Source organism: Glandiceps talaboti, chromosome 20, assembly GCF_964340395.1.
Source record: "Glandiceps talaboti chromosome 20, keGlaTala1.1, whole genome shotgun sequence".
NCBI lineage: Eukaryota > Metazoa > Hemichordata > Enteropneusta > Spengelidae > Glandiceps > Glandiceps talaboti.
In genome coordinates this window covers 9,375,932-9,388,707 of record NC_135568.1, presented here as the reverse complement: position 1 = coordinate 9,388,707, position 12,776 = coordinate 9,375,932, and the positions used below count along the sequence as shown (strand labels likewise).

Below are 12,776 nucleotides of genomic sequence, written 5' to 3'. Positions count from 1 at the left end.
CCACAGGGGATTTAATACTGTGCAGGGTGTGCAGTCAGTGCATCTTTAATGAATCATGGAGCACTTTGTGACAATGCAGAAATCATTTCAGTGCAGTGACATTTTTTTGTAGTAATGATTAAATCATGAGTATCAATAGAGCAATAAAATGTACATGTAAATGAAACCTGTTGTTGTTGTTGTTGTTGTTGTTGTTGTTGTTGTTGTTGTTGTTGTTGAGACTCATGTTCAGATATCATGGGAAATCAGCATAGTATAGAGAGTATATACTACCTGGACGTACAACAGTTACGATCATCATTCATAATAAACATGGATGGGATCTCTACCATTGACAGCACATACACATGTCATATTATAGGAAATATCCAAGTCATTACTGAAATATCTTGAGATGTTTGACTAAAAACGGTAACATTAAAGACAAACCAAATTAGCTATTCGACCTTGAAGAAGACTTACAAGGTCAAATGTCAAAGTATTCAAAGAAACTCATTACATATGTGTATATCACTCTTAAAGGCCACTGGCCCAAATCACACATTTATAAAAAACAAGCAAAAGAAATATAATGGTTACAGCATACAGAGAGAAAAGTAAAATAATTAGGACTTGAAATGTCTCGCTATATAGTACACCTCCAAAGTTATGATGCAAATTATCAAATATTTCAACAAACATGGCTGCCAATCGGCCATATTTGATAAAACAAAGTGACATGCATATGCCTCTCGCAGTATGTTACCTTCATGCCAGGTTTGGTTAAAGTCAGTATGCCAGTGATATGAGCTAGAGTGAACACATGCGTGGATGGATGGAGCCCAATGTAATAGCCCTCTGGGTGGTGCCTTCTGGGTAGGTAAGTAGGTAGATAGACATCCTCATGACTCTCACCTGCCTCATAAGTAAACATAGGTAAACGAACTGTACATTATTGCGACAAAGCCAATAGAAATATTAATTTCTAGAGTTACAGCGTAAAGAGACAAATTAATGGTCGTGTGGCACGTTGAGGGCGCTCTTGTAGGGAGCAGTGTAGATGAATAACTAGTACGTAGTAGTTGGGCAATTTCAGTCTAAGCGCTGTCACCACGGAGCAACCACGTGTGTTATTAAAGCCTGGTGGCAGCGTAACCAACCAATGTAAATAGCTTGTTGGTGTAAGTTAGTATGTGAAGCCATGAGTGTAATCAGAACTTTCCAAGTGTACAGGGTATACGTAGATGACTTCTCCTGAGGTTCAAAGAACCACATATATAAAGAGCAAAATATTCCTAGCCCCCTCCCCCCCCTTTCAGACAATGAGAGTTGTCAAGCCCCTCCCCCTGCTTCACCCCCTGACCCCCCCCCCCCCTCTGCTCATTAGATGTCCTAAAATATGTAATTGTAATCATAACCAATGAAATTTATTGATCTTGGCACAACAAGGTATATAGTAAAAGACAAAATGTAATTACTCATATGTTCTTTGACAAATGTGTTTACAGGCACCTGTCGGTGTTATATATAGGTCGGGGTCGTGATATCCTGTTCTTGTAACCGTATCCACTAATAGAAGGGCTAAATTGACATGTTTATGAATCTAGGTTGATGTATGGAGTGTCAAAGATTCAACTGAAAACAACATAGTAGGGTCTCCAATTATCCAGTAGCTGTTTTAGGGAACCGACCTTGAAGGGTTGGAGGAATCGGAATTCAATCGGAAATCAAAAAATGCTAAGCTAGAGGGGGTACTCAAAAATTGGGGAGTGAAAATGGGGAGGGGGGGGCTAATCAAATATTTTGTAAACACTGAAGTATAGAACACACCTATATATACACAATTTTACAAGTTAACAAATAAACATATTTATTTATTAAAACAATGTTTTTTTTCTGTTAGAATTTTTCAGTGCATATTGCATATATACATAGCCCCCTATCAAAATGCATACACATTCGACATACATGTAGTTTCTGAAGCCAGTACAGTGGACCATGACAATCTGTAACACAAATTGATCAAACCGATACTAGTACATTGAGTTCTGTTACATGAAACAAATCATTAAGTAGTAAGGAATAACCTGGTTAACGAAATAAACAGCTGAAGTCACACAGGAGGGCAAAGTCTGACCAAATAGGATCAACTCATCTAGAATTTCACGATGTAGATTATATGTCAGTCAGTGAACGCGTACCAGATACTGGGATGATATGGTGACTTAATTGGTGAGCTGAAAATCTCTGACAGGTTTCATTGCACAGATAAAAAAAGAGCATAAGTATGACAATATCCAAAGCAACAACAACATTCCCGTGACTTTTGTTTGTTAAGATAACAACTTTAAGATGGTCAAAATAAATAAATGTCCATTGCAACTGTGGCCACACTCATAGCAATAGTCAAGGCAGTATATTCCCAGGATGTCAGCAACTCATCACTTTTGACGTCACATCAACCTACAGCTGACCCATTGCCAAAAGTGCGCAGTTGTGCTGCAATGCCATTTGTGTTATTTTTGTATAGAATGCAGAGAAATATGGCCTCTCAAATTCCGTGAACTGATGTTGCCAGGACGTCAATGATTTAAAGATGGCGTTCGAAAGTGTTTGGAGGAGTTTTCTCTGTTTTATTTTGCAGTTTGTCTGTCGATTATAATGAGTGTCATTTCCAGTAACGCCTATTATACCAACAGTGTCTAGCTCGGTCAAATAGCTGACAATGTAAGATATTTTGCACAGAATAAGTGACCCGACCTACTAATTTAACATGTGATTGCCATCGACCGGTTATGTGAGTCAGATATTTGCAATGCACCAATTAATGCAAAGAAAAGGGCAATCAACCATGTATCTGTTATCGCACTGACCTGCCTAGGGTAAGAACTAAGTCGTACTTTTTGCAGTGAATACACTCTAGTGACCTGATCATGATTACATACCTTGTAGGTAAAAAGGTCGCTTCAAAACTCTGCGCATGGGTGAAGGACGAATTTTCGGGCACTCCTTGATCCCAATTTTTCTAAATGTAGAACAATATTACAAATCATACACACGTGAGCCAAATCGTCGTCGTTTTCTGGTCGTTCTACGTCACTAAAACGCGCGTCTTCGTCACTGGTTATGTGATGAGCGAAATGAGGAAATTGCCATAAATTTGCGGGAGCGTTTTCAATTTAATCTTGAAAAAAGACCACTGAGGCGCGAAACTAGTCGAAGATTTGAACAGTTACAACTTAATTATTTTCCCAAACGATATTTTTTCAAGAAAATACTGGTGGATGAATAAGTTTTGATGAACAGCAAGTGAATGCCATTCATATTTTTTCCGGCTGGACCTAAAAGACAAATAGTTGGGCATAATATATAACTACCATATACCAGCCTATGTTAGTGGACATTGACATGATTACAAATGAAATGCGAAGCTTTTACAAAAATTAATGAACTAGAATCGGTTGGAAGCTCTGCCAAGCAAAAGACTCTCACATTTCAATGATAAACTACAAGACACTGTGCAGTTTCATTAAAATCAAATAGTTCCCGGCCATAATATTTTTATCTGGCAGCACATTTGACACTTCTTGGCTATACGACAGTGAATATCGAGAAAAACAACCTTGTGCAAGTTTGAATTGATACTGCGCATGCGCTCACTGGATTGCTCGGCTAACTCGTCCTTCACCTTGGTCACATTTCAACAAATCTCTTTTAAATTTACCAAGTTTTTAAGTTTTAAATTAAATTGTTTCGAATATCTCAGTTTACATTGCTTGGTTGTTGGCTGCTTTGGAAACAATGTCCTATATGATAGTCGTCAATGAAATGTCAGATGCTGTCGACCATCCTCGTCTTCATACCAAGCAAGCTGTGACCGGTGAACCTCGCGTAACAAGGTCGCTGTACTTTCATATGTTTGTGTTATCGCCAATCCTGCTATTGTCAACTGTTGCTAACTCCTTACACATTAGTACTTTGTTGTGGTATTAAAATAGAATGTCGTTGCCATGGATACCACTGTATATATTGTCAGCATTGTTGAACAATGTTTCTCAATGTCCAAGCTCGTTTTGTGATGAATATCATTTTTTTTCCCCATTCATTCTTTGTTAAACAACATACCATGGGGGCGGTACAGCTGCTTGACGGATAACCTATCGTTTCAACAGGGTTTGTTTAATACTTCTAGAACTGTGTTAGTGTGAACTATTGCTATTCACGCCTGCGAAGGGTCGGTCATTTTTAACTTGAGGGGGGGCGTCAGTGTCTTGAGGTTGTTTTCAAAGGACCTAGCCCCTAATGTTTGATGGCCAAGCCACAGCGACCCACCTCGACCGGTTTTATTCTAAAATGACACCCCATTCCTCCATAGGTAATTCACTATCAATTTTACTGGGTATTCCTCGTCTCTTTAAAATGTACATTTTTACCTTCCATAAGAGAGTTATGTTATGCTTTTGTCTGTCTGTTTGTCTGTCTGTCTGTCTGTCTGTCTGTCTGTCTGTCGGTCTGTGGCCATGGAAATAATATCTAAAACAAATAATTAATGGTATTTCGTAATTAGGTCTACTGTAAAGCTTTTTGATGTAGCTTATATAGTTTTCATGAATAATTTGTTCAATTAATGAGCTTTGGTAATTAGGTTATATCTTAAAAATGCAATTTGTAAATTCCATATAAGTTGGCACATGCATCAACCATAACAAAGCACATATATCCTTTAAAGCATGTTGGTATAGTTTTTAGTTTTAATGATTAATTTGCATAATTAACTATTTTTTGTAATTAGGCTATACCATAGGAATGCATACTTCAAATTCAATTTAATTTAGTATATCCATTAAATATAACGAAGCATATGTGTATAATACTTATTGATGTAGCTTATAGTTTAAATTAGAAATTTGCATAAGTAATGATTTTCAGCTATACCTAAAGAATGCATATGTCAAATTCGGCAAAATTTGTTACATACATCAACCATAGTAAGCACGCATGTCATATAAAGTCTCTTGTTATAGTATTTAGTTTTAATGGGTAATTTGAATAATTAATGGATTTGGTAATTAGGCTATATATATTAGGATGCAAATTTCAAATTTAATATAATTTGGCACACACATCAACCATAACGAAGTACACATATCCTGTAAAGCTTGTTGGCATAGTTTTCATTTGTAATGATTAATTACTTAATCTAATAATTAATGTGCATAATTAATGTGCATAATTAATTATTTCCTAACTAACTAGGCTATAACTTAATAAAAATGCATTCAACCAATGTTTGTAGGAGCAAAACCTATGGTTTGCCCTTACGGAAGACATTCAGTTTAATTCTGATGTACATTTCTGCATCAGCATCTAAATGTAATTATTTTTTTTATAAACATTACTTACTTTTGCATCGGTACGATTTTACTTTTCTCTGTGAGCTGACCGTATATTTATAATGTGTACATCGTTGTGACATGTTCACAAATTACAATTACTCGGGATTCATTTAACATTACCAAAATGACGAATAACCCAAAACCACGTGCTCTGGGCCAAGATGTGGACCCACACCTCTGACCACTACCGTCAAATTCTTCATACCCCCCCCCCAGCCAGTTTATAATAACTTGCCCTACATATGTTCAAGTGGGTCAATGTATATAAGGATACCATACCACGTGATCCGTGTGGGTGTGCCCTACCTTCATTACATGGCTTCGCTTTATAAACCCTCGGATACTACCCAGTCTCCGCTAATTTACGTCAAAGTCTGACACACTAATATATTCGACCAGAGGTTCCGATCTCTCAGTGAGTGCAGCTTTACAACTCATTGGCGAAACCAAAAACCATGGCAACAATTTTAATAGTCTTGCTGTGTCTTTATCTTGGGTATAAATTTATCTATAAACCTCGTCCAAAGTATTTCCCCCCAGGACCTGACGGATTGCCTATCATTGGCTGCTTAATACCCATCCTGAGGAATCCAATCTCAGCGTTCAAGCAGTACGCGACGCAGTATGGCAACGTCTTTAGCATTAAGGTAAGGCGGCAATATTGTCAAAAGTCAGTCGTATTTTTGTCAAAACTTTTATTCCCAATACCCATGCGTTGTACTCGACTCATTCACTAATTAGTTTGCTCCAAAACAACTTTCAAACGAAACGATCATCCACTCCATCCACCCCCACCCCCCACCCCACCCCACCCCATCCAAAACACGACCACCATCCCCAGCGTCATCAGCGTCCCTCCTCAATCAGAATGGCATCGAATTTACTGGTACGTTAAGCGACAAACTTGGCTGAAATGTGGTTTGGTAGAGCTTTATTAGAAAAAGTTGGTCCAGAACAAAAGAATAATCCATATAATTATATTGGTTCCACTGGTAAGATAACATAGCGATACATGATAGAGAACCTGGGACTGACACCCTGGCCTTTAAAAAACAACCTTGCCCCCTGTTGGTGCTATCTCATCGTTGAAATAAATTGTAGAAATGCATGCTACATTTTGTTGTAAACGTAGTGTTTATCAATGTGCGATATGTGTTAATGTACCGTGCGTGCATTCATTTGGAAATGCTCTGGCCAAAACTGATTCTTTTTTATGAGGGTCACAACTTAATGTCCAGGATAGCATTTGAAAAACAAAATACTAAGCCACCGGATATAAACAATAGAGTTTACCACTTTGCGTACAATATTCTGGCCGTATATTGCCACACGCTCAATTAAATAATTTGTTTACCGTCCTTGAATTTCCCCCAAAAAAACTACCAGGCAGACAGAAAAAAACATCACAGAAAATGTCATGTAAAATTCACTTTCCTGTTAATCCATTTTCTGTCTGTACCTAAATTTACTACACTTGTTAAATGTAAATGTCGAAGTTCAAAGTTTGATTGTCTTAAAGTTAAATAACTATTTAGAAATATGTGAGGGTATTCTGACAAGATATTTGAATGGTCTTTCCATTTACAATGGTACAAAATATTGCTATGTGAGAATATTTTGAGCAAAAAGAAATGTGTGTATTTTTTCTAAATCTACCAAAAAACCTTGCCGCACGCGGACGGCAAACAAGGAATTTAATTAAATGGCGCCTAATGGTATTATACAGACTTTAGCATGATACAGTTCAGTTTTGCCATGTTGCCAGGCAAGGGCTGATGCATGCACCAAATCGAGGTTAAAGGTTTCAGAGTGGGTGTACAGAACTGTTTCTGTGCGATTAACTTAGTACATAAATAACACAGATACGATTGTACCCCACCTCATCTCATATGCACGTCACACAGATACGACTGTACCCCCACCTCGACCTCATCTCATCTCATACACGTCATTTTCACAACGCTTCACTCACTGGCCATTGGTTCCTTTTTACCATTAATCTATCTTAAACTTGTTTGGCACTTTTCAACCTTTCCAAATAAGAATAATAATCAACATTATTGATGAATATTGTATTGATTTCTGCGCATACCAGTCAGGATATTAATTTCTGATTCAAAGTCTCTGAAAGGCATGCGCGCGCAGTGTGACACAAAGGACAACCAGAGGGCACAGTGTCCCAGGCTATGGGGATAATAGTCGGTCAATAATTATTTTTGTGGTCACCATATACTTTAACCATAACCTTAGATACCATAGCCTTCAGGAAAACAAATATTACCACCACGTGCATTTGTTATGATCGTAGGACTGTGACCTGCATTGACATGTTATTTGCATACTTTTGCCAACCCAGATAATGACGATACCACATTCCTTTCCAAACGCTTCTAGCCTGACTCGGGACTAAAGTTCCCCACTTCTCACGGCATCATGCGCCTTACAGAGCTTAGGGACGATAGTCACGAGTCTGGTAGCGAGACTACCTATAATAGTGCTGAGTCATATTACTACCGATCACGATCGTAATCAGTAAATTTATCAATCAATCTCATTATCTATCATAACAGATTGGTCCAAAGTACATGGTTGTATGTCACAAAATAGAAGCAAATCGAGAGGTTCTTGTGAATAAAGGAAACGATTTCGCCGGTCGTCCTGAGATCTTCATTAAATCTTTTGGGGCTGGTGGGAAAGGTAAGATATTTTTAAGTGACAATAGCGATGGGAGAGCATAAATTACATGATACTGTTTCGCTCTAAACTCTGCCAAATTAAATGTCGTCATGTGCCGACTAGTTACCGCACCGTGACTGATAAAGGTGTCAGAGATTATCAATGTCCTTTTGGAGTGTTTACCTGTCATGAATTTCTTTTGATGTTATATCTTCATCTGTTTGACTGTCTGCCAAGTCTGTGTGGAGGCGATCTGAAAAAAAAATACTGCATCAATTCAAGTGATACATAATTAGATGTATCTTCCATTTTAAAATTTAACTATAAGTGATTAGGCATCAGGGTGATATTGTTTTGGTGTTGAGTGTATTATATGTTTCTGTGTGTGCGTGCATGCGTGCGTGCGTCTGCGTGTGTCTCTGTCTGTGTCTGTCTGTCTGTCTGTCTGTCTGTCTGTGTGCGGTTGCGTGCATTTGTCTGTCAGTATTTGTCTGTCTGTCTGTCTGTCTGTCTGTCTGTGTTATCATGGTTTAGAACCTTCGTTGATAGTTTGAACTTAGTTCTCTCAACACACACGCTTAGCAAAAACAACAAATGGTTCAGCATTCAAACATATAAACTTAGATTACTCTTTCACGTACGTACGTATGAACGGTTCAACCAAATTAAATACTGCTCTACTAAATCGTTTTGCAAAAAAAAAAAAACTGCATTGATCAGAAAATGTTGTCTCAGTGATTAGCTTGTCCTGTCTACTAGTTTACCAATTCATTATTAATGACATCGTGTGGGAACGCTAATTACGCCATCTCTTTATACACAGGGTACATTTCGGATGATTATCCAACAAGAATTTGCGCCCGTTTCCTAACAGGGATCTCATGAATCTTTTTAAAACAAATAAAACGTACAAATATGCATGAATAAATGAAAATACTATTTTAACACAGTCATGCATAACTAATAAATAAATAAATAAATAAATAAATAAATAAATACAATCAATTATAAACGGGCCTTATGGATTCGTATATAGAAACAGTACTAATACATATGTTGTTTGTTTTTTGTTATTTTTATTTATTTATTTGTTTAATTATTTTGCTTGTTTTTTGTTTGTTTTTGTTTTATTTGTTTAACACGGTTCCTTGGTGTTCTGTGGTTCAACGTTTTCTGGTCATTACTTCAAACCATAAACGTATGGAATAAAGCGCCATCAAGTTGTCTTCTTGAAAACGAAAGACCGATCGCGAAATCTCCCCTGTGGTGGCGTCCTGTAATCCCTTACGAATCGTAAGGTATTTGGATTCGCCGGCGACATTACGAATTACAGATAATTAGCCAATGAAACTGGCTTTACTTCAGATTTACGACTAGAACTTGTTTGTTGACTGACTGACTGACTGACTGACTGACAGGGTAGATTGCTCATCTGAAAGTATCGTTCGCGGTACAGCAAAGCAAAGAAATATGTGTTTGGTGTTCAGATACCGATTATCGTACGCATGCGTGGTGTACATGTGTGAATCGAACTGTTGTCGTGCTCTAATAACTTTAACATGGGTGTATGTTTGTTTGTTTTATATTTTAATTAGGAATAATTACCAGGCATTTTGACAAAGGGTTAGTAGAACAGAAGAAGTTTGCCTTAAGGTGCGTGCGATGTTTTGGCTTACAAGGAGACTCCCTGGAAAGACGTATTCAAAACGAAGCGGTAGGTTTACACGAACTCATGAAAATCACAGAGGGGACGGCTATTAGCGTTGGTCGATACCTTCAGCTGGGTACAGCTAATGTCATCTTCTCAATAACATTCGGTAAACGCTACCAATATGATGACATCACTTTAAAATATCTCCTGGATCAACTGAACGAACAATTCAACACAAATCCGTTTAAGTTTCTGTTTCAAATTGCAAGTGTGTTGCCCCGACCAATACGCAAGAGACTGTCGTTTATAGATCTAGCAAATCCAACCGAGAAGATAGTTGCCTATTTGGAGAAAATAATTAACGAACATAAGAACAATTTTGATCCGCAACAACTTACTGATATCATCGACGCTTTCTTGGAAAAACAGGAGAAACTGAATTCTGGTATCTACGTGAACAACAAAGAAACATACGAGTCCTTCACCGATGAGCAGCTCAAATATCTTCTACTCGACTTCTTCTTGGCGGGAACTGAAACTACGGCAACGACCCTAAACTGGGCGGTTCTTTATATGGTGCTATATCCACATGTACAAGACAAAGTGCAGCAAGAATTGGATGACTGTCTTGGAAAAGGTACTTGTCAGCGTTAAAGTTATCATATACCCAAAAACATGTTCTATGGAGAAATCACGAGCTTTGCCGTGCCTACACCTGTAATAATTTTCTGTATCATGGCCTAGAACACTTTACTCAAATACTTAGGACACGCATTTATCTTATATTTTAAATTACAAGGGAGAGGGCTGCTGGTGGATATAAAACCCCGGTTTGTTGCATAAAATATGGCCCTCCACCGATTCCGTTGCCTAAGACATGGCCCTCCCCATTATGGGTTAAGCATATGCTGTCAGACACGGCTCCCAGAATCAATGGCAAAAAGGACTAGATCCCACCGCTGCATGCCGCTATGGTGATGATTTTAAAGTCATTGTTGCTTCACACTAGTACTAACATATAGTAAATTGTGCATGCCACACATTAGTCTGTTATTGTGCGGAAACACTGCATTAATTAATTCCCTTGTTTGGCAGAATTGAAGAACCAAACCCCCCAAGCTCGGCACACTATTGACATTGTCTTGACCAAGGTCAACATCCTCACCTCACCACATACCCCTTTATCTTACCACACTGTTTTCTCTTCACTCCTGTGAGACCCACCGCTCTCATCTCCTCACACAAAAAACTCACAACTGATTAATTGCATGATTGTAAGCAGCGATCTGACTTAATGTTATGTTCTGATATTATGTAACAACGGTGGCAGTGGTGGGGGTGAAACAGGGGTGGGATGTGACAGTGGTGGGATGCCAACAATCACAAAGTTATGCGAAATTATATATCAAAATAAGTCAGAATGTTACCCGCCCCTAATTCCGTTTTCCAAAATGTGTCCCTTCCACCGAGAACCTGGATTTGTAAAATGTGACCCCTCCCCATGCCAAAACTCCTCCCCACCTGTAATTTGCAGTTACTGAAGATCCCCTAATAAATATCACGCGCAACATTATCACCAAAAGTTTGTATAGTATGTATTTCAAATGTATTTCACCATAGTATTTATTTCAAATATATTTCACCATTCATACTATGATATAGTGTATATGAGGCCCGGATATCAGGTTTTATAGACCAAGGTTAGACGATGGAAGCAAGCCCTGACTTGGGAGAGCTAATAATTCTTGACTCTTTTTTAAAGTTGCACTTGCTTACTTTGCTTTGAACCCCTCACTTCCACATACTACGTGAAAAGTGGTCAATAAACTTTTGTTAATTCATATCTCTAAATATTTCAGATAACTATAATTTTCTGTCATGTTTTATTCTACCAACAGATCCCAGTGCAGTTATATCGCTAAACGATAGAGCAATGTTACCATACACGTCAGCAACGCTGCTTGAAATTCAACGGATAAGACCAGTGGCACCTATTGGTTCGCCTCACAGTGCTTTGATGACGTCATCTCTCGGCGACTACATAGTACCAAAGGACTCCGTTGTCATAAACGATATATGGTCTGTTCACATGGATGAGAAGTTCTGGCCCGAACCTAGTAAATTTGATCCAAACAGAATGATAGATGAAAATGGAGACGTCATTAGACCTGAATCTTTTCTACCATTTTCTACAGGTACGATTTCATTAAAGGCAATGCAATCTTGGCTCTATGGGGTGTAGATACCCACAACCCGAAGACGGTATGAATGTCATTTGATCATCGCTAATTTGGATAACAAAAAAGGTGGCGATGGGGCATGCCATGTCGTGGCGCCCTATCGCTCGATTGACACCTACCACCCCAGCACGCTGTACCTCACAGACTACGCGACTAGGGACAAGCAAGAAAAACTGTGTCACCATTCACAAATCTCACTCATCAACGTTTGGTCTCTGATAATCCTTCTCTTTCTCTCTTAATCAGTCATGTGATTACAGTTGCTGTATGAATTTAGGGTATTCTCAGCATTGCGTGTAAGCCCCCATAAGTTTATTCATAGAAAGGGTTGTCGAAAGAGAGCTCCAGGGTTCAATTGTCGATATACAGATTTTGTTAAATTTTGTTAAATTTGTTTTCTTTCAAAACGAGGCTGCCAATATGACACAATACCTAAACTGTAGCTAAATTAATTCTAGGAACTGTGAATTGTTAGTATTTGATCTAGAGTACCCCAAATATTTATTTCAAATTATCAACTTAGCCTCCGCCTGACACATTACTTTATTATAGTACATGACACATATTTGTACTTAAAAAGTTTAACCTTATTTGCTTTCCTTCTGCTTTCTTCCAGGTCCAAGGGCGTGTCTCGGTGAACACCTAGCAAAGTCAGAACTCTTCATATTCTTTTGTACATTGATGCATCGGTTTCACTTCAAAATTCCACCAGGAGAACGTCGACCAACTGAAGATCCACACATCGGAATATCTCTTTCCCCGACACCATACAAAGTGTGCATCAAGCAAAGACTGTAGACATGTCAAATATCTTTTACGTCAGCAACGGGAGCT

General features: G+C 38.3%; 1 protein-coding gene across 1 annotated transcript; it reads left to right on the top strand.

Moving 5' to 3' along the window:
* Positions 1-5,830: 5,830 nt before the first annotated feature.
* Positions 5,831-12,740, top strand: LOC144451055 (cytochrome P450 2D28-like). Its single transcript, XM_078141815.1, has 5 exons — positions 5,831-6,022; positions 7,946-8,072; positions 9,647-10,339; positions 11,601-11,897; positions 12,559-12,740. Exons 1-5 carry the CDS (start codon positions 5,831-5,833, stop codon positions 12,738-12,740), a joined length of 1,491 nt encoding a protein of 496 aa, XP_077997941.1.
* Positions 12,741-12,776: the final 36 nt, after the last annotated feature.